The sequence below is a fragment of the Sebastes umbrosus genome, chromosome 17, assembly GCF_015220745.1.
Source record: "Sebastes umbrosus isolate fSebUmb1 chromosome 17, fSebUmb1.pri, whole genome shotgun sequence".
In the NCBI taxonomy this organism is placed as follows: domain Eukaryota; kingdom Metazoa; phylum Chordata; class Actinopteri; order Perciformes; family Sebastidae; genus Sebastes; species Sebastes umbrosus.
In genome coordinates this window covers 4,788,684-4,811,588 of record NC_051285.1, presented here as the reverse complement: position 1 = coordinate 4,811,588, position 22,905 = coordinate 4,788,684, and the positions used below count along the sequence as shown (strand labels likewise).

Here is a 22,905-nt window from a genome sequence, read left to right as displayed (position 1 = left end):
CTGCAGTGTGTAGTGAGCGTGCATGCACGTCTAGAGGTGGAGCGACACAGCAAGAACGCGCGCGTTGTGTTAGTGAAGGCAAGCAGGCAGAGGAGCAGAGACTCCGGCCACATGCAAGCGCGCATATGCAAGCTTAAAAAGTTACAAACAAACTTTAAAATTAAAAAAAAAAATTCAGAATCAGTGCCCGAATTAACTGTTTGCCAATTTCATGAGACTATTTTTACAGTGGTATTAGTATTTTCAATCTGAATACAAATTACTATGTTACACACTTCCAGCTCAGTAGGTGGCGCAATTTCACAGGCAGTGAAACAAAGCGCAAACCATAGAAGAAGAAAAGCTGTTTCCACTTCCGGGTTGGCTAACGGTAAACAAACACGCGATAATGACATTGAAACATATAATGACTGTTTCAGCTGGTTTAACTCACTTTCTGTACATTACTAGTTAGTTTTTCAGCCAGTTAAACACCTTTTAATCCCCCGGTGTTAACTGGAAGACAAGGTAAGTTCACTCTAGCTCAGTTAGCTGCAAAAGCGGAGAGAAAACACGAGGCGAAACTCCATTCACATTATTACTAATTTAATCCTCTCGTGAATATTGTGCAATTTCTATTTGTATTAAAACATGGATTATTATTTAAAATGAATGTTTATGAGCTGCTTTCTCATTCGGCTTTAATCATATACACCAAATTTGACTTATTTTAGGATAATTTTAACCTGTATTGGTCGTTTAAGCAGTTCGTAGGTGTCAATTTAAGCTTAACGTTAACGGGTGTCGCTGGTGGTGCGGTGGCTAAAAGGGGACATTTAATTAAAATACAGAGCTGCTCAATAGACAAGCATCAAGCCGAATTTGTCAGTAGACCCTGATCATTCTTTAAAGTCTTAAAAGTCTCCAGTATCATGTTTCATTTTCAAAAAAGACGACGGTAGCGTTATTTGTGTGAATAAGTGAACGAAGTTTGGCGCAGTTACATTTTGTCTTGAACGGTTGCAGCTCATTGACGCTGCTTAATGTATGCAGGTTTTTAAGTGCCACTATTTTTTCAATGTTATATTATATATAATGTTTTCTGCAAGATGCAGAGAGATGTAGATGTTTTCAATTTGTTTCACATTGATTTGTTTATTTGTTTATTTATTTTGCACAATTTAAGACTACACAACATAACACAAAAATAAATGAATAATATACAGCTTATCTGAAGCCTCCACCTAGAGACAGGATTAATATAAATACATAATATGACTACATAATAGTGATAACAAACAATTAGAACAAAATATATATATAATAACAATAACAATACAGTAAATATATAAAAAAAAGACAAGTGTGTGTTTGTGTGTGTGCATGGAAGTGTATGGTTAGTGTTTGTGAGGAGGATATTGATTTAAATATCTATAAAGACCGCAACTTTATCTAATTAAAAACAACTGTAATAGTATATAATAATGTCAATTATTAGTAAATAGTACATTTTTTTCTGATATATTTTAACTTAAATCATGAAAATAACCTCCCTCCATAAAATTAAATGTTTAAAATGGGCTTCATATGTCATTACTACCAAACCAAGACCCCACACATTGTTAAACTATTAGTGCAGTGTACAGCAGCAAAGGGGATAGTGCAAAAAACAAGATGCATCAGCTAACACAGTAAAAAAAAGAGCTAAACAAAGTGTTACAAAATATGAACCATTTAAATAGAAGGAAGCATAAAAATAGGAGCAGTATATACAGTATTGACAATAAACAGACTATTAACAAAATTGCACAAGTGGAAAATGATATTGCACAGTGAGAATGAAATGAAATTCCACCTGTCTCTTTCTACAGGATGGCTCTCTCATGTGTGCAACGACTGGGCACTCGACACATGAGCACAGGGCTTCAGGTCTGTGGTTATGCGACACTCAGTAAAGCATCCAGACCCCAGGAGAAAACCAGCACCGGTCCAGTTTTTCAGTATGTCGGCCAGCACAAAAAGCCCAACCACAAAGTGTTTGTGTGGGGCTTCAGCTTCACCGGTGCTCTGGGTATCCCCAGCTTCGTGGTGCCGGACAGCGGCAGGAAGAGTCCCCGCAAATACCAGCTGACTCCTTATCGACTGGAGACCGCCGACCAGGTGAAATCAGCTTTATTGAGCTTCATGTGGAGCCTCACGGGTTCGGCTCTTAATATCCATACATGTCAGTGATTATTGTTAAACGTTTGATGCATATCAGAGGTCTATATTTTTTAAGACTGAACTCACTAGCTGTTCTTCTTCTGTGGTAGATCTCTTCTGCTGCTTGTGGTTACGGCTTCACTCTCATCGCCTCACGGACCAAAGATGTGATCAAGCTGTGGGGCATGGGCCTGAACAAGGACTCCCAGCTGGGCTTCCAACGCACGCAACACAGCCGCCGTAAGACAAAACCAGAAACACTGCTGCTTAACTTACGTCCACAAAGAATGATCACTAGCTCTGTGGAGCGTTTGAGTGTCTTTTAACACGCTATTTTGTGCTTTACAGTCCAGCAAAATAGCTCTACAAACCCTCCATATACTACTTAAATATATATACTGTAATACAGTAATATAAAATGGCTCTTTAAGTCAGGAAGATGGAGACATCCTATTAGGAGTTTAAATTAAATGGCTGCCCTGCAGAAAATCATATAAGAATGTTTTACAAGTTCAACCACATTACAACATGAATAATATGAGTGTAATATGTACTCTCGGTCTTACATCTCTACCTTTTCTGATACCCTGTATCTGTAGATAAGAGCTATGACTACGTGTTGGAGCCCTCCCCGGTGGCTCTGCCTCTCCTCGAGCCTCTAAAGACCAAAGTGGTTCAGGTTGCATGTGGCCGCGCTCACTCTCTGATCCTCACCGACCAGGAGGGAGGTAAGAAACTCACACTTCCTGCACCAGCATGAAGCCAAACCCACAGTTAACTACCAGACACACTGTTCAACATCAGGCTAAACTAAATCACTAAAGGCTTTTTAGAGGAGACGTGGCAGCTTGTCACACTGTGTGTCCTTTTACCTCCTCCACCCTTTACATTCAGTAAATTAGCATACAGATGTTGTAATATGCATCATTTTAAGTTGAAGAAATCACAGTTTGTAGAGTGGTTTGCTGCCCTACACGATGTATAACATTATTTTTATTTTATGAATTCTATTAAAGTGAGTTTTCATCATGTTTTGGATATTTTCCAAATTTAAGACTGGCTCATTCCTGAGTGTTTGAGGTCTTAACATGATTTATCTGGTATTTACTTTGCTGTTAGGTTTTTAATTACCAGATATCTGATTGTAGTTTGGCCTGACAAGAGGATGACGTGCAGTGGCTCACCCACAGTGTGATCTAGAGCTAGAATGATTCGTTTTTACATCCTTGGCAGCTTGTATATGAGAATAAAAACTTTTGCATTTCACATAAATAGATAAAAGTTGGTTAGATATTGATACATTAAGTATGGTGCTCAGTCTCTCATCCCGTTTCTCTCTGTTTTCTCTAATAGTTTTCAGTATGGGCAACAATGCGTACGGCCAGTGTGGAAGGCGGATAGTTGAAGATGAAGTTTACAGGTGAGTCCTGAAGCACGTTGAGGCACACACAAACACAGCTGCAGATATTTCAAGATCTATTTTGGCTAAGTCGGCTTGGAAAGGCCCGGGTTAAGGTGGCTCATCCTGTGCATGCTCAGTAGAGCACTACATCCATTAAATTAGCATTTCATTACCTTAATGATGGATTTTGGCTGCTGTTTGTTTGCTGGTTTTAGACACCTCAGTTTACTTTAGCAGCAAGTCAGATACATTGGACCCAGCCTGCCGTATCACAGATATATATTCATATACTGTATAGGTATCGGTGTCCTGTATATTTAAGAAATTGCTGGACAGAAATGCTTTAATAATTAGATATGTTTGAGGTAAACACATTTCCAATGTTATTATTACTGATTAGAAATGATGACAAAAACTACGAAAATAAGACGCCGTACTTTACCTGTTAAAAAGAATAAGTACAAGCGGTAAGGTTAAAGAAAGTCTGAGAGAGAAGGATGCCGGTGTCCTTGAGTGATGGATCACTTATTTCTCTGTCTCATGTTCAAACAGCGGCAGTCACACCATTCACAAGATGGAAGGCTTCAGCAGCAGGGTCACCCAGGTGAGTGCAGCCTTTAAGCTCCTCTCATATCTCTGTTTTGTGCCTCCTCATCTCCTCCGTCCTTTTAGATGTACCTAACTCTGGTTTAGGGTTGGGGTTGCTTGTAGCTGTAAAGTCTTTTAACACCATGTTATCACTGTAGATTCATCTCTTTCTTTTTGTTTCCAGCTGGCGTGTGGACAGGATCACAGCCTTTTCCTCACCGAGACAGGGAAAGTGTTGGCATGTGGATGGGGTGCAGATGGACAGACGGGTCAGTGCTCTTCATGTCAGACCTCTTAACCTTGAAAGCCAGATGAAAAATGTCTTTTCATCTCCACAGCAGCCTTTGTTTTCTCTACAGTGACGTTGAACAGTTAAATAAAATAACTACATTATATTAAAATGTTGTAAAACCTCCTCAAACTACTTGTGCAGTATAATCTATATCTTGGATTATTATATCTAAGGCTGTCAAAGTTAACGCGTTTAACTATGGACAATCATGCGATTAATCACGATTTAAATATTTCAATCCATTGACAGCCCTGGTTTTTAATATATGTATCATTCGTCCTTGTCTTCCAGGTCTGGGACACCACAACGTCAGCTCCAGACCGGTGGAGGTGGGAGGGGATCTGGCCGGGGTGGAGGTGCAGCAGATCAGCACGTATGGAGACTGCAGCCTGGCTGTGTCCACAGACGGACAGCTGTACGGATGGGGCAACTCCGAATACCTGCAGCTGGCCTCGGTCACTGAGGCCACACAGGTGAGGAGGATACAACTACACAACGACAGGAATACTACAGTAGAACGGCTTCATACCCTCTGACGTGTGTTGGTATCTGTACCGGGCCTCTGTGTGACTGCTCATGCGGCACAAAGAGTTGCTTGACGGCTCTGTTGGGTTCTGTTTCCACCCGTCAGTCACCTGTCAGGGCTGTCAAAAGGTCTTACCCATGCTGCTCTGCTCTCAGCAGCCATTAGTCAAACACACAAGATATGATGTTTGAACATTTTGAGCCATAAGCTCAAAGCCAGGCCGTGAAAAAAATCAGTGGTGTCACATGTACCAAAGAAAACATTTTAAATGTGAGAAAATGCGACATTTTGTACATGATTGCATTAGTCCCAGAAAGAAAGATGGGCACCACATTGTAGAGGGACAACAAAGCCATATACTAGATGAATAATTGTATTTGGAAATGCAAGATAGACCAGCAGCAAAGTTCTCCATAAGCAACAGTTATTCACCGTCACTGAGCTCTTGTTCATCTTCGTTCTTCAGATCAGCTCTCCTCGACGTCTTCCTCTGAACGGCTGTGGAAAGGTGGTTCAGGCAGCGTGTGGAGGCACGCAGGTGGCCGTTCTCAACGGTCAGTTCACACAAATACACACCTTAAAAACATGATTCAAATGTGAGCATGAATTACAGAGCTGCAAATGAGAAGACAGATTGATTTTAGAGTTATCGGCTGCATCAAGGAGATCTTAGAAATAATGACACGTTTTCTGACTTGATAGCTTAGTTGACCGTTTTTACAGTTTTTAGCTACAAAAATCTTCAGTTTGGTGTCAGAGGAGTGTCTCCACACACGGCCTCTTGGTGGCATCACAGATCACCGTTTTTGGGTGCCTGGCTTTGACAGACTCTTGGGAAAGTGGCCTGTTTGTTAGACACTATGACAGGACTACCACCAGCTGTTTGTGGTAAAAATCTGCTTAAGATACACACTGCAGCTTTTAGCTGTCCAGACTTGACGGTGTGAGTCAACCAGCGGGCTAATTTCCATCTCTGCAGTCTTTTAATTAACTATTTTTAAGGGTTATTTTTGTTAAAAAAATATTTTTTAAGTGTCAGAGATGAAAATCAGTCCTAACTGGACAATAATTTTCAGATTGACACATTGTTGGTCCTACTTTTAGACTTAGAAGTAAAGGCATTTTATCAACTTGCAGCATTTTTTGGTTTGATACCATTTGTTACACAGATTTGGTGCTAAATTTAACCATTTTTACCACTGGAGAATTGATAAAAAAGATTGTAGGGCTTGGCAGCCAAAGTCTTCTATCACAATATAGGTCATTTCATATCTCGATAACAATATATATCACAGTATATCTTATTTTATGGTAATTCAATAAATAAATACTCTATACTATCTGACCCTTTTTAAATATTATTCCTTGTGTCTCTGGATCTTTTCAGATAAAGGAGAGGTGTTTGTGTGGGGCTATGGCATTCTGGGAAAAGGCCCCAAACTCTCAGAATCCTCGACCCCGGAGATGATTCCCCACACGCTGTTTGGACGCTCCGAGTTCAACCCCTCAGTCGCCGTCACCAGGATCAGGTGTGGCCTCGACCATTTTGCTGCAGTGACAGGTAAGTTTGTTTTATCCCTTTTAGAGGTCAGGTCTCAACGTCAAGTCAGCATCACACCGTGAAATACAAGATTTACTGATGCTACTATGAGATATCGGCTTTATTCTCCGGAGCCCATTTTTTGTTTCCGGCAAGGTGAAAAGATCGAAAGATAAAACTCATAAACAGCAAAGAGTCACTCTGTGTCATCCAGTCTGAAGTGCTAAAAGTGAGACACAAACGTCTGGGGAAGTAGTTTACTGCTGAGTCAGGTACTTTAGTCTGTTTATGGCACTGAATAGAAAAGTCTGCAGAGTTTCTTGTCTCCTCGACGACGAAAACATTGAAGGAAAAAACCTTGTAGCCAGTTTTTATTAGTCAGACTCAAACTTTTAAATGAGTAAAATTTAAGATCGGAAGTATTTGTACCCTTGAACTGCCGTTTCCTAAAATCAGTGATTAGAAAGTAATTAATAATAAGTACAATTAATTGTACTTTTTGCACTACATTTAAATAGTCTGGCACATGATTTATTATTTATTTTGCATGTAAATAAATATTTTTTTATATTTTTACTCACAAAAAATATTTTATTTTATTTTATATAATGTAATTTATTTAGTTTTATCCCTTTACTTTTCCTTATTCTTTTCCCTTTTGCTTTTGCTATTCCTTGAAGGGCAAAGCTGTCAATCAACTGGCTTTGGGCGGGCCTTCCTGCCCAGGTTGAATCGTCAATTCCTGCAGACATATACTCTATTTCAAATAAAAAATAGGAGAATAAATATATTTAAAAAAATTATAAATAAACATACAGAAATAAATGAGTAAATACATGTGAAAATAAATACATATTTTAAAAATATATAATACATATATACAGAAATAAATGAATAAATACATGTGAAAATAAATAAATATTTTTAAAATATATAAAAAAATATAATTATAAATAAATGAATAAATATATGTGAAAATAGATAAATAAAAAAATATATACAGAAATAAATGAATAAATACATGTGAAAATAAATAAATATTCTATATATATATATATAAATAAATATATACAGAAATAAATGAATAAATACATGTGAAAATAAATATTTTAAAAATACATAAATAAATATATACAGAAATAGATGAATAAAAACATGTGAAAATTAATGAAAAGGCTTATAATTATTCTTTTATATTTAATTATTTTTCTTAATATTTCCAAATTTATTTTCTTATTTCTTTTACAGATTTATCCTTTTTTTTATGGCTCTCCTATGACTCCATAGAGGGAAAAAAAATTAAGTTATTAGTTAATTACAGATTGGACCTTTTAAAGTTGTGAGATGAGTGAAGAGATTGTATTAATACACATCTGATTGTGTTTTTGTGTGTGACACACTTACTTTCCTATTGTTACTTAAAGAGATTGTATTGTTTAAATCTACTATATGTGTGATAATTGTGTTAAAACAAAGACGAGGAGTCTCAACATCAGCTCTTGTTTAGACAGCGTGGCTTTTTTTAGACATAGTTATACTGGAATATTATTATTTTTTATTATATTCATGCATGTCTCAAAGATCATCCCGCTAAAAGCTCTGACTTGTTCCAGACTGCAGCTGCCCCTCTGTTGAGGCTCAGCAGGCGCTCAGCCTCACAGCGTGCTGATGTTTGATGGTTGCATTGCAGATCGAGGCGAGCTCTTCGTTTGGGGGAAGAATGTCAGAGGTTGTTTGGGCATCGGGAAGAAAGACGACCAGTACTTCCCGTGGAGAGTAAGACTACACTGATTCAATATTAGTCATGCAAACAAAAGAGTCCACCATGCAGCTGTCGTACTGTGTAGTAGAGGAAGAAGCACACCGAATTGTCTGACTTATTTGTTCTTTAAATCAAAATACAATGCACACACTGCACAGGACGGAATATCATGGTTTCTTCATACTTAAGACTTTTTTTCCAGCAGATTCTTATCATCCCAAGCCCAAAAGTCCTTGAAAGCTTGTCATCTGAACAAAATGTTGTTTGAAAAACAGCGGTATTTGTTAATTTACTTACGTGTTTCTGTATCAAAAAGAACATTTTCTTGGTAAAATGTGTGTGAAGGGTGTACAAATCTGTACTAACCTGCATGAGACCTCTGATATAAGTCTCACAGACTTACATTAACACGTCAACTGAAAACATTTTAACAGGATTTGAAGGACTGCTTATCGATGTTGCAGAGTCTGCGATCCCTGGGTCACTGATAGATAACCTTTTTCCACTGTCAAGAGTTAGAAAGAAAATACATGATGCAGGAAGTGCAGAAAGTTTTCTAGTTTTCCAAGTTGTATAAACTTAGTTTGAGACTAGTCTTGGCCTTAGACTGGTCTTGGATTGTCAGGTTATAGACTAATCTAATTACAGTAAGCCTGTCTGTTGCATAAATATTAAGACTGACTTAATTTGAGGTAGGAAAATCAGCCACCTCTCCACCTGGTTGAGGTGAGAGCTTTGTAGCTATGGCAACAATCTGTTAGAAGGCCAGTCAACTGTTTATCCATTACTTTTAACTACTTTTAGCTAACTATGTCAACTGTTCACCCATTACTTTTAGTTAAGTATTTCCTTGGGAGCTTTTTGCAACAGGTAAAAGTTAAATAAAGTAAGTTATATTTAAGAAAAAGACAAGGTCTATTTTTATGCAACTGACCCCTGATGTTAATTAACTTGATTAATAAAACTGAGCTAAACCAATTAGTGATGAGAACAATCTATTCTTCCCCTCTAAGCTGTGTCTCTGTGTGATTTTTCCCTCAGGTGACCGTGCCTGGTCAAGTGGTGGACGTAGCGTGTGGCGTCGACCACATGGTGGCGCTGGCGAAGTCCCTCCTGTGAGCTCCTGTGTTCCTGCAGCAGTGGATGAAAAGGTTTGGATGTTTGGCTGACCCCCCCGCGGGCGCCTCAGGGAGCCGATCGGGGGCCGCGCTGGAGTCTTGAAGCCAGCTGCTCTCCACAGGAGACGCGGACCCTCGTGTCTCTCCGCCCGGTCGGTGACGTCAAGCCGAGAGCAGAGCGGTAGATTCTGCAGCAAACTGTCACTGACACAGCTCACTGTACCCTACATGAAGGTCATCTGGGACTGATGTCAAAGGATAGTTTTGTTTTGTTACAACCAGACAATTAATCGATTAAGACGAGCAAAACAGTAGAAAAATGTGAATAATTCTCTGGTTGCAGCTTCTCCAATGTGAGGATGTTCTGCTTTTCTCTGTTTTATATAATTGAATATCTATGAATTGGTCATACAAAACAAGACCTTTGAAGGAAATTTGAGACACTATTTTCTGACATTTTATGGACTAAATGATGAATTGAAAAGATGAATTAATAATGAGAGTTGTAGCTGCAGCTCTAATTACAACTTGGGTTTTATTTTCAGCCATTTCTATCATATAGTTTCTATAGGATAAGACTCAAGTTGTAATAAACCATACAAGCTTCCCACAAGAAAACACAGTCAGCTTTCAGGTGCTATAAAATGTCATGTTTTCATTTGCCACTACACAAGAAAAAATAACTGAGAGAAATGTGTTCGGTGAATGAAGTCATTCACTCTTGTGGTTTTAGGATTGTCTAAAATGATTTGTTGTGGCACTCTGCAGGCCAATGAAACGTTTGTAAAACATTGTAAAAGCCAGTGACGGCAAAACAATCCGCAAAAAAATTATTATCTTGTTGCCAACTGCAAATTGAGGTAAAGGCACTCTGCCAGGGAGAAAACATGTTCAGGAATCAATTTTTACAACTGAACTGTGCGTGCATGTTGTGCATGTAAGGTTTTATGCCGTTCTCACAGTCTGGATGTTTTAGAGGACGAACCTGTAATTTTCCCACAGTAAGTTAGTTTGATGGCATTAAATACACAACATGCAATGGAGAGAATGACTTAATAAATATGTGAAAATATGGATTGGACTTGAAAACCCATTTTGCATCGATTCTGTGATCTGTACACTTAGTAATGAGCATTAAAGAGCTGCTAATATGTGGTGAGGACTGAGCATGTGATCTAGTGTTTTGCACGCTCTATGCATGGACTGACTAAATTGAGGAATTTGGCTCTTTGCATGCAAGAGTTCTGCATATTAAAAACTTCCAAAGCAATTCTAAAACACTAACTAATACCAATTATTTTTTATTAATTATTAATGCTGCAACATAGTCTTTTAATCAGCGCACGCCCGGTCTGTTGATCATGCAAAAATGTGCAATTTGTCTGCAGACAAGCATACAATTCAACAATAATACATGAATGATGAATGAATATTTACTTGGATTTAAATGGAGCAGATCTGGAAATCAACAAACTGTTCTTCACTGTAACTTTCAAGAGATTATTAGAGTATAACCGATTATCTCTTTAGATTGAAAATTGCAGCTATCTGAAGCTGATATTGATTGTAACCTTGACTAATAATTTAGTGATATTAACTTGCTGACTATAGTAGCTGAAGGATGGTTCATTCTTACAGTACAGTGAGTGTTTGGCTTTAGTCTGTTGTTGCAGAGCGCTCCCCGCTGAGTTCCTGCATTCTGGAGCCGTTCATCATTGTGACACCCCGAAGGCCCTCGGAGAGTTTGGAAATGTATTCATGACAAAACTACTGAGTGAGCATTAAACGTACAACCTGTGATCTGTGAGGCGCTATGTGAGATCACACAGGGACGATTTGTAATACGAAACCTGGTTTTATGTATTTACAGTTTTCACCAGCTGTTCTGTCACATTTGAGAATGTGAGGTCACATGTTAGACATTTTTGGCAAACATATGCTTTAGGGTCATACCTATCTCACAGATGTGTAGACAAAAATGACAAATATTCCTGGTTTTTAAACATCTTTAAAAATGTATTCCGTGTTTACAAAATCAGCTCAGTCATTAATGATTTACCATCGGAAGAAATAAAGTACGATGGTATTAGGGCTGTTGTAGGTAAAAAAAAAAGACAATTAAGGAGCCGGGGAAAGGGGGTCATATTCCAAGAAAAAACTGAGATTAAAATTGTAAATTTATGAGAAAAAAATGTCTGATATTCTCTGAGATTTAAGTGGCAAATTTCCAAGAAAAAAACTCACAAATTTGAGAGATTATAAAGTCATAAATTTAAGAGAAAAAACACAAATTTGTGAGACTATAAAACTCATAAATTTATGAGAAAAAAACTCACAAATATGGGAGATTATAAAATCGTAAATTTAAGACAAAAAACAAATTTGTGAGATTAAAAGCATAAATTTACGAGAACAAAATCACAAATTTGCGAGATTATAGTCAGAAATTTACGAGAAACAAATCGAAAAATATTTTTTGTTAAGGTAATAAAATAAAACGTACAACAGGTCTAACATGGGGTTAAAGTACAGTGCATACCAATGTCAGCATTATTTTCATAAAATAACACAGAAAAAACATGAAAGAAAACTTATTTTTCGACTTTAGAATCTCGCAAATTTGTGTTTTTTTCTTGTAAATTTGGTGAGAGTGAACCAAAACAGAAACGTTTTTGGCCACTTTCACATTGTTATTATAAAAATATTAATTATAGCTGCTGTGAGTAAAAGTTTTAGTTAAAGTAAAGGGACTTTTGTTATTTGAACTGTCAAGGTTAATGAATGTGGACGTTGCAAACAGCTGCACTTTTGGTTCCATATTTCATGGAAATAAAATAAGCTTTAACACCCACAAATCCTGTAAGGTGACGCCAGTAAACCGTGTGCGATAGAGGAAAGTGTGTTGTTGTTGATATCCAGCTTTGTCTGGGTGAAGTGCTGCTGACTCACTGCGGTTTATAGCTCGCCGGTGAAGTTTTGATTTGTCGTGTCTGTGGGTGGAGATTTCCCACCAACGACCTCGCAGCTCAACAAGAGAAAGTGGTGCATTTCAATTAGCAGTGATGAGATGTTCTTCTGTTTGCAGCTCTACTTGAGTATTGACTTGTTACTTTAATTGCAGTGAGTGGGAACTGAGAGGTAAGCAGGGGTGGAAAGACTACGAAAATGTTTTGCACGAATAAAAGTACACTGCCTTGATCGGTTAGTATATTTGTGTTATTGCGTGACTTTGGTGAATCCAAACTAACCCTTTAAAACACCAAAGTCACACAATAACACAAACAAACTAACCGATCGAGGCAGCGGTAGACCAGCAACTCCCGTGTTCTGCAAGGTAAAATAACTGTTTTTTGTCAATGGAGTATGGTTGGTTTGGCGAGAGCATAGATAACGGCTTCAGTTCCCCGTCGGAAACCTAGACTGTATAGTGTAGTATACACTTTAGGTAATACACTGAGTATTGATAAGTTACAACTCCACTTCAAAACACCCGAACTATCCCTTTAAGTGCAACTTTACTTGAGTATTTTAATTTTATGTTACTTAATACTTTCATCTCCACTACATTTATCTGACAGATGGAGTTTTCAGATTAAGATTTTACATACCAAGTATAAGATGTCAAAATACAATTTTTTTGTTGTATTGTTTTTACACATTTTTACAAGTACTCAAAAACAACTTTGTTACAGTAATGATAGTAAATGTAATTAGTTACTTCCACTCCTGCAGGTAGAGCACAAGTCAGTGAACTGCAGAGTTGAACTGTAGGGGATTATGTAAGAAGAAAGATGATCATGATGAGGGAAAACACTAACAGACCATGTCCTCTCCTTTAACCCTGCTCTGCAGAGGGCTTCTGCAGCTGGAGCAGCCCTCCTCCTCCTCCTCCTCATCCTCCATCTGTGTGCTGAAGTGAGCTGAAGCAGAGAAAAAGGTGGCGTGTGGAGGCTACAAGGACCTGGCTGTTCTCTTCTTTGTTTACTCAGCTCAAATAATACAGACAACTGATATACCTGCAGTCCTCCCTGCTGTCGTCCATGTGCTGCAGGCTGAGTGGAGGATGGGAGTCACTGTGGGGAAGACAGCGACAGAAGGGCAGGTGTGTGTACTAAATGTGTCTTCACATTAAAATTTACATTATAATAACTACAGGTGTAAAACCCCACTAGCGCCCCCCTAGAAGCTTCAGTTACACCTCTCAATATGATGGAGATTTTGATAGATTTGGTCTTATATGCATTATAGAAAAGGTCCAGACATGACCTTTTGAACAGTTAGTGGTCTCCTAAATCTGTGATTCATCCTCAGGGGACCATGCATATCAAGTTGCAGTATTAAAAAGCAAAATCACATTTAAGGATGATAACATCTCTAGTAAGTTTTCCAAAATGTACCTATATTTTTAAGCAGTATTTCCCCTGAAAGAAAAGACCAGTGCTGTTTTGTAAATGCTTATTGTCATGCTCGAGGCTCCGAGGGTTTTTAAAGTGTCTTTTTCACTTGTGGAAAACAAGTCCCTGTTGAATTGATGAAGTACTGATGTAACACACATTGTCAGACAGTCAACATCACTGCTGCCGTTTGCGCTCGGCAGGTTATTATAATCACAAGATGACATCCTTCACTTTTACAGTTTGTGTCCCTGCTGCATGTACTGTTCTGTTCCCTTACCACATATTCAGTTCTTCTCATTAGCTGATGATATTAATATCAGAATTAAATAAATAAAATTGCATTCTATTACGACTGCTACTATCTGTAGCATATAATCTTCCAATTTCTATGTAAAAAATACTGATTAACAGTTAATCTTGAGGCGCTGACGACCACATTGGGCAGAGATGTCACCAGTTTATTGATTTAAGGTACACATTGGGAGCAAATAACAGTGAGAGGACAATCCCCGTTGTTAAGTAAAGAATGACACATTGGTGAAAACTGAACACGCAACAAGCTCCAAAAAAAAAAAAAAAAACTTGTTTATTTTTTTTTTTCCACACAAAAAGCTCCAAAATGAAAAGCTTTCAACTTTGTTTTCTTTGAAATGTAATCAGAAGAAATGTCACCTTCCTCCTGTTTTAACACTGATAAATACAGGGTTTTCTACTAATCAAGTCTGATCAGAAGAAAGGTTGTTGTTAGGTGGTGTGAAATAAAAAAAAAAGAAAGAAAACATTATCACCAAATGCTTAAGACCAACAGAAACGTCCTCATCTGGACAGGATCCTTCTACAGTAAATAGCCCTCCCCTGGTTTCACATCAGTACAGCAGGCCTGTGGGGGTGTGGACCTGCATTAAAGTGCAGACTGGGGGGCAGGAGAGGGGCAACTTCAACACCTACACATGAACACCACCGTGTGATCCATAGCTTATGTTTATGTCATTATTATTCTAGTACATTGTCAAAGTGGCTCAGTAATTTATTACTATTGTAGATGATTTCCATCATTGCACGCTATCATCAGGTCTTATTGCGGGTTCACACTGTGAGCAACGTGATCCATGAAGTGACCACAAAACACGACGTCCTTCCATCGGATATGCAGTTATTAATAGAGGAGTAGTTTGAGCATTTAACTCCCCATAAAACTATGGGGAGTTAATCCTCTATTATCTCCGGATTAAACAAATGTACAGAATCGTTTTTAGTATTAGGGCCAGGCATAAAGGGAAAAATGTAGAGGATTTTTTTTTATTATTTTGCATTTCGAGGAAATGTCGAGAATAATGTCGACATGTAGAAATAATGTACAAATGTCGAGAATAAGGTCAAAATGTCAAGAATAAGGTCAAAATGTAGAAAATAATGTCAAGAATAAGGTCAAAATGTAGTAAATAATGTCAAAATGTCAAGAATAAGGTCAAAATGTAGAAAAATAATGTCGAGAATAAGGTCAAAATGTAGAAAATAATGTCGAAATGTCAAGAATAAGGTCAAAATGTAGAAAATAAGGTCAAGAATAAGGTCAAAATGTAGAAAATAAGGTCAAGAATAAGGTCAAAATGTAGAACATAATGTCAAGAATAAGGTCAAAATGTAGAAAATAATGTCGAAATGTCAAGAATAAGGTCAAAATGTAGAAAATAATGTCAAGAATAAGGTCAAAATGTAGAACATAATGTCAAGAATAAGGTCAAAATGTAGTAAATAATGTCGAGAATAAGGTCAAAATGTAGAAAATAATGTCGAAATGTCAAGAATAAGGTCAAAATGTAGAAAATAATGTCAAGAATAAGGTCAAAATGTAGTAAATAATGTCAAAATGTCAAGAATAAGGTCAAAATGTAGAAAAATAATGTCGAGAATAAGGTCAAAATGTCGAGAATAAGGTCAAAATGTCAAGAATAATGTCGAAATGTCAAGAATAAGGTCAAGAATAAGGTCAAAATGTAGAACATAATGTCGAAATGTCAAGAATAAGGTCAAAATGTAGAAAATAATGTCAAGAATAAGGTCAAAATGTAGAACATAATGTCAAGAATAAGATCAAAATGTAGTAAATAATGTCAAGAATAAGGTCAAAATGTAGAAAATAATGTCGAGAATAAGATCAAAATGTAGAAAATGTAGTCAAAATGTAGGGCCAGGCATAAGGGAAAACTACTAGGAAAAGAACTAAGTCGAAATGTCGAGAATAATAAAGTCGAAATGTCTAAATAATGTACAAATGTCGAGAATATTTCTTGAAAAAGTATTTGAATTATTAATCAAATATCAAAAGGGTCATTGATTAATTTCTCTAGATCAAGTAATCAATTAATAAACAAGTCTGACTCTGAAGTCATTCATTAATCAATGCTCCATAAATTGTGCTGCTGGCCAAATAATTCTTTAAAATTACAAAAAACAAAATCTGCTAATAGTGAGTGACCCATCAACCAGGCTGCTCACAGCGTGAATGCATATTACGTTTTTAAAACACTAAAATGATAATTTCCTCATCAAGGTCATGGATCAAGCATCTGAATTTAAACAATGGACTCTTACAGTAAGATCATTGCTGTAAGTTAAACGATGTTCAAAAGCTACTAAAAGCAAAAGAAACACAAAAACACACCGTATTACCCGACCGGGCGCTGCGTCATCGCCGGCGGTCTCAAGAATTGTCTCCTACAATTGCACACACACGTATAGTATTTTGAGAAAAGGCATCGGTTTAGGCATTCAGACATCTTGGCACTGAGAAATGACCTGTTGGAAAACAAAAAAATAATATGGAGAGCTTGATATATATAATTTCTTTTGTTTTTTTGAGAGTACATTCGTCATCCTTCCATGAGAGGGATTATGTAACTAATACAGTATGGTGCTCAGGAGGGTCAGGGAGTGGGAAGGAGCAGCTTTAGAGAGGAAAAGAAACAGATTCAGTCTGGTAAACTAAAGCAGAGCAGGCGGCGGAGGGCCTCCAGCGCCAGGGAAGGAAGGAAGGAGGAGTGGGGGGGAAAGAAAATGTCCGAACAAAGGCATCGCTAACACACCGTCACACTCCCCCACCCGCCCGCCCCCGTACGCCAACCCACGCGTCGTGGTTACATCACTTCCTTTCAGAGCCGATCCACAGTAGTCCGCTAATAAGCTCTTGGCACTTTTTGGACATGATAAACGTTTGAACGAAATGACTTTGAAAGCGGTCATCGTTTCTCCTCCGGCTCCCTTCACTGCGCCGTGCTCTTGGTCCGCAGAGCGCCGATCACACTTTGGATGTTTTCTTCGGGAACCTGGAGACGAGACGAGGCTTTATAACAATCTGACAGCAGCTGTGACTAACGATTATTCTTTCAGTTAATCGGTTAATCGTTTGGTTCATAAAACATCAGAAAACATTGAAACATTTCCATCATAATTTAATTAAATTAAAGGTCATCAAGGTCATTAATAAGTTGATACAATTTACATAAATGGATATTTCTGTTTTAATTTGCTTCTTTATTTATTTATCTTTCTATTATTTCCTTTATTTATTCACCCCTCTGTTTAATTGTTCCCTTTTATTTATTCATGTATTTATTTTTATTACATTTTTTTATTTATTTATTTTTGCTTTTATTTTTTATTTATTTATTTTTATTTATTTAACCAAAAAGCAGCAGCTGTAACTAATGATTATTCTTTCAGTTAATCGATTAATCGTTTGGTCTGTAAAATATCAGAAAACAATTAAACATTTCCATCACAATTTAATTAAATTAAAGGTCTTGTATTGTCTGACCAACAGTCCTATGGAAAAAAATAGATAAATAAATAAATGACTCGATGAATACATAAATCTGTCGTTAAATATGGCAAAAATAATATTAAAAATAAATATAAATATTAATTAATTGATCAAATTTACATAAATGGATATTTCTGTTTTAATTTATCTTTGTATTATTTCCTTTATTTATTTACTCTTCTGTTTAAATTTTCCCTTTTATTTAGTCATGTATTTATTTTTAATAATTTTTTGCATTTATCTATTTATTTTTGCATTTATTTTTTATTTATTTATTTAACAGAAAATTAAACCAAAATGTCAATTTATGTCACATTTTATCAATTAATTAGTGGCTACATTTATTTTGTAATATTATTTCTGCTATATATAATGACATATTTATGAACACGTTAATGCATCAATAATTATAATCCTATAATACAATATATGTTATTCTGAAATGGCCCATTCTGCATAATAATACTTTTAGTTTTGGTACTTTAAATGTATTTTAATGCTAATACTTTTGTACATTTTGAATGCAGGACTTTTGCTTGTAACAGAGTATTTTTACACTGTGGTATTGTTACTTTTATATTCAAGTAAAATACCTGAATACTTCTTCCATCACTACCAAAATCCCAAAAATATGACATTTATTATAACAAAAGACAATGAAAAGCAGCAAATTCTCACATTTGAGAACCGGAACCATCAGATGTTTGGCATTTCTGCTTGAAAACAATTCATCATTTATCAAAAGAGTTATTTTCTGTCGATCGAATAATCGATTAATCGACTAATTGTTGCAGCTCTACGGCAAATATACAGTATTGAATCATCGTCTTACCAGGGCGTGGTCAAACTTGAAGGTACTAATGTAGTAAGCTGGAATGTCAGCCGTTGCCAGGGGTTCTGATATCTGAGCCACGATGCCGCACTCATCTGCAAAACAAATAATTTGCAATATTACTGACTGTCTGTAGTAAATTCTGCTCATGAATTGGTGATTAAACAGAGTATTAATGCCAACTTTCTTTTAGGGAAAACAAGTATTGGCTACAACAGTTTCCACATGAGATTCTACTCTAATTATCTGTATGTATTTACTGTGTTAGTAGCTTGTTTGGATCACACAGGCAGGCAGCACCAATCAACACCTGACAAACAGAGAAGTCGCCTGATGCTTTAAGATTCAACACATCAACTCTGATCCTGACAGCTGAAGAAAGTTGTTAAATGTGTTGCTGAGAGATGAAGTCATTGCAGGGTGTGAAATTCTCTGAAAGTAGGTTGTGTTGTGGGATCTGTACTACAGTGCTCATCCATGATTTGAGTATATTTATTGTGCTGATACTGCAGCATACACAGTGTTTAAAGATCTAGGTTAATCTGATACTGTAACTGTTAATTTAACCATCATATGGCCCGGCAGTAACCACGCCAGATTAGCCTTTTGGCAAATAAAACTCACCGAACCCTAAAGGTTGTCCCCCGATGCGAACCATTTTCCAAAGCTCACCAGAAGCGCTGGTGAAGAGGACATTGTTTGGGAACCTTGAAGAGAACAAAGTGCAAAGAAATGATCAGAAGAGAGGTCAATGCTGACCAATAGTGGAAAGTAACTAAGTAAATTTACTCAAGTACTGCACTTCAGTATACAGCTTTGAGGTACTTGTACTTTACTTATGTATTTCAATTTTATGCTACTTCACTACATTTCAGAGAGAAATATTGTACTTTTTACTTCTCTACATTTGTCTGACAGCTTTAATTAATTACAAATAAAATAAAAAATAATAATTATATAAGAATTAGTAATAATAACTAACTACAATAAATAATAATAATAATAATAATAATAATAATAATAATAACAAAACGTGATCAATTTATAAAATACGATGCAGTGCTATAGATTATACTATCCCACCTTATATAAAACTTTAATTTCAATTTATTTAATATATATAGTTTACATTAAAATGCTGCTTACGTGTTAAAGCATCAGTAGTAATATTCCAATAATATGATATATATAATAATATAACTGTATGAAAGGGATCATTCTGCCCTACAAGTACTGTTAGTAAGTAAAATATCGGAGTACTTCTTCCACCACTGCAACTGTTTAGCTAGTTTGCTATCTGGCCTGCAAACTGTGCACCTTTCACTTGTGGATGTTCGGTAGTTCGTTCAACAAGACGTGACGTTACTGCTTTACAAATACACTTCAAAACAAAATGGTTTCATTGGTTATGTGCAAATACTTTCTCTGTCTATGTAGATGGATAACGGTTGTATTCTGACTGATTAATGCACAGACAGGGGGCGCCATCATGTAACCATGATGGGTTTTTTTAAAAGGAGAACACAGGAAATGTAAGAAACAGAGCAGATCTGCAGCAGAAAAAAAAAAAAAAAATCTGATGTTTTACATAGATTGTTTTGCGGAGTTTCTCACATTCAAATATTTGCCTCGCTCTACTTTAAAGCACTTCTTTGTTTTGCTCTAGTTAACAAATGTCAGACACCTGGCACAGTTACCAGATACTGTGCGGCGCTGCAGGAGAAGCAGCTAACTATTAACCTTCCAGACGAACATCAGCAGGTGAATTCTGTCACCGCTGTTCAACCCGAATAAGAGAGCCATTGTAACGTGGAGTAAAATGGGTGACCTATTCCTTTAAGGCAACACGTTAGGTCTTACGTAAACTTGGGGACGAGGCTGACCTACATGCCGCAGTAGCAAAATATGAACTTTAAAAAAACACAATGAAAGTTTTGGTCCAATTATTATTTTACCTCCACACATGGCTTTAAGACATCACTGACCCATATACCTCTTTTGTGAATGGACCATCTATGATGGGATGCTCATAGAGATCTGCAGCTGCTCAGGTTTCTTTACGGCCTTTCTGCTTAATTAGAGAGTATACTGTGAGACCCAGCGGAGAATAAATGAGTCACACTGAACCCCGCTGTAACTTAAGTGCATTGTATATGCCCAATCGCTCTGCTATCGCTTAGCAACAAACTAATCGCCCCCTCAAACAACAATCAGAAATGTGTTCCCCCTGCATAAACATAATGTCCCAGTGTTAACCGACTAAAAGAAAACAACTTGTGTGTGGTTAATTACACAGCAGCAATATAAAGACGTTGTTGTTTGTGTCACAGGTGTTTTTGAACCTTTGAGTTGTCTGTTCGTCCATGACCAGAGAGATGTAGCCCTCGATAAGGGAGAAGGAGAAGAAGCGGATGTGGCTGGAGTCCTCGCTGGACGCTCCGGGCTCCTTTGACCTGGAGACAGAAAGGCACGACACTCACTGTGGTCCAACTGGTCACATTCTGGTAATCTCTCACCTAATGACACCCAACACTAAATGGTTCTTACCCTCCAGAGTAAAACATGACGTCCATGAGCAGGGTGGCTACAGAGGGCAGTGTGTCTGGGTCCAGGCTGGTCACACAGAACATGTTGCTGGGACTAGATAACGGGTGAATGATGGGACGGGGCACTGAAAAACATAAATGATTAAATACATGAGGGCAGCAATAAAGCCAAGAATTATTCATTTAATTATTAATTTAATTAATTAAAAAGGTCTGTTTGATAATAACGAGCTTTCAAACTGCCGTGTTCAAGGTCAAGAATGAACTTTCAAGCTAAACTTCAAAGGGGACAGAAGGGGAGTTACCGCATGGGAGTAAAGCAATATACTGCTGTGGACCGGTATGTTATATTTAGAATATTTTCGACGCTTTACCTTGCCGTGAGACAGACCTTGCCAACGAGGAACTGAAACCGTTCTCTATGCTCTCTTCAAAGACACCACACTTCAAAAACTTGTAATTTTACCTCTCAGAACACAGGAGTTGCTGGTCTACCGCTGCCTCGATCGGGTAGTTTGTTTGTGTTATTGTGTGACTTTGGTGTTTTAAAGGGTTAGTTCGGATTCACTAAAGTCACACAACAACACAAACAAACTACCCGATCGAGGCAGCGGTAGGTAGACCAGCAACTCCTGTGCTCTGAAAGGTAATGGTAAAATAACCACCGAGTCTGGTGGCTTTGAAGAGGGCATAGATAACAGTTTCAGTTCCCCGTCGGATACGTCTGTCTGACGGGAAGGTGAACTGGTGAAAATATTCTAAATATAGCGTACACTTAAGCTGATATAGATTTTTTTAGGTGTCTAAACTACGTTGAGCTGCTGCCCCCGTCCACAGCAGTACGTTGCTTTGCTCCCGTGCTGGTACTCCTGTCTGTTTCTCCAAACTCTATCTACTGTAGGTAATACACTGGCTATGGAGAAGAACTTCATACAACCCCACTTCAAAACACCTTTAAGTAACATTTTGAATACATGACTTTTACTTGTAACAGAGTATTCCTACACTGTAGTATTGAGTACTTCTTCCACCACTGTTAACTATGTGAGTACTATGGTACGGTAAAACTTATCATCCTCATATAAGTGATTGAGTGTGTTAATATTTGTGAACTACGTGAAGTAAAACCTCAGCAAGCTTTTTGATGTTAAACAGATGATGTTTTTGAAATGTGTAAAGAAAAATGAGTCCAACAAAAACTGCTTTAAAATACTGTTATATTATGAATATGTTTATGCTTTTCAAAACGTTGCTTCTAAACAAAAATAAACATATATTTTTTTCAGGCCTACCAAGTTTAGGCTTCACGAAGCCGTTGGTGACTCCCAGATCGTGAGCAGCAACAGTCTCTCCGTTGACCACCCGAAGCAAAGTGAATTCGGAAGACAGCGTGTGCATGACCATCGGCAGGTCTCGCTCTCGCACCTGAGGACGAAAGAAACCAACGAGGTGAGTCGAGAACAAATGTTGAAATATTGCTTCTGTGTCTGAGAATATATATGGAGCTGAGTCTGTTTCTTTGCAATGGCGGGTGGCCAAAAACTGTACTTAAAGACTTTGACCAATCACAGGTCATTTCAGAGAGAGAGCGTTCCTATTGGCTGTGCTCCAGCTGTCGGTCGGTGCTTGGTATTTCCTCGACAGATCTCAACATGGCTGCCGGGTCTCAAACTTTATCATTTTCCAGCTAAACCGTGCACTACAAGATGTTTCTGAAAACATTTGAGGAGAGAAATAGGCATTAACGTAACATGATATTGATTCATATTTGATCAGCGCTGCCTAGTTTGACCGTTTGGTCGGAGATCGCGAGTCATTCACAGCCGGCTCTCATAGACGGCGGCTGGACAGCAGACCTCAGATCAGCTCTTACTGCTTGTTTTCCTCCGGTCTGTGAA

At 37.5% G+C, this 22,905-nt stretch overlaps 2 protein-coding genes and 1 long non-coding RNA gene across 5 annotated transcripts in view; 2 read left to right on the top strand and 1 right to left on the bottom strand.

Annotated features, from left to right (window-relative positions):
* Positions 1-259: 259 nt before the first annotated feature.
* rcc1l (RCC1 like) lies at positions 260-10,568 on the top strand. 2 transcript variants are annotated; one of them, XM_037749306.1, is made up of 12 exons: positions 260-370; positions 1,851-2,139; positions 2,292-2,421; positions 2,781-2,909; positions 3,535-3,601; positions 4,136-4,187; positions 4,356-4,440; positions 4,755-4,936; positions 5,456-5,543; positions 6,377-6,550; positions 8,220-8,305; positions 9,333-10,568. In XM_037749306.1, exons 2-12 carry the CDS (start codon positions 1,852-1,854, stop codon positions 9,408-9,410), a joined length of 1,359 nt encoding a protein of 452 aa, XP_037605234.1. In that variant the 5' UTR covers positions 260-370; position 1,851; the 3' UTR covers positions 9,411-10,568. The 2 variants fall into 2 exon arrangements, with proteins under 2 accessions (XP_037605234.1, XP_037605233.1); XM_037749305.1 differs by having other exon boundaries at positions 370-507.
* A 4,531-nt stretch (positions 10,569-15,099) lies between these two features.
* Positions 15,100-15,961, top strand: LOC119475384. Of its 2 annotated transcripts, XR_005203782.1 has the most exons (4): positions 15,100-15,181; positions 15,234-15,306; positions 15,443-15,650; positions 15,836-15,961. It is a non-coding gene; the product is annotated as an uncharacterized LOC119475384 (long non-coding RNA). The 2 variants fall into 2 exon arrangements; XR_005203783.1 differs by lacking the exon at positions 15,100-15,181 and having other exon boundaries at positions 15,188-15,253; positions 15,367-15,650.
* A 316-nt stretch (positions 15,962-16,277) lies between these two features.
* castor2 (cytosolic arginine sensor for mTORC1 subunit 2) overlaps positions 16,278-22,905 on the bottom strand; it is an 18,184-nt gene continuing 11,556 nt past the window's right edge. Inside the window, exons 4-9 of the mRNA XM_037748009.1 lie at positions 22,300-22,432; positions 21,009-21,132; positions 20,804-20,914; positions 19,086-19,168; positions 18,462-18,556; positions 16,278-17,132 (exon numbers count right to left, since the gene is read on the bottom strand). Coding sequence (XP_037603937.1) covers positions 17,070-17,132; positions 18,462-18,556; positions 19,086-19,168; positions 20,804-20,914; positions 21,009-21,132; positions 22,300-22,432 — 609 coding nt within the window. The 3' untranslated portion in view covers positions 16,278-17,069. The remainder of the gene's footprint in view (positions 17,133-18,461; positions 18,557-19,085; positions 19,169-20,803; positions 20,915-21,008; positions 21,133-22,299; positions 22,433-22,905) is intronic.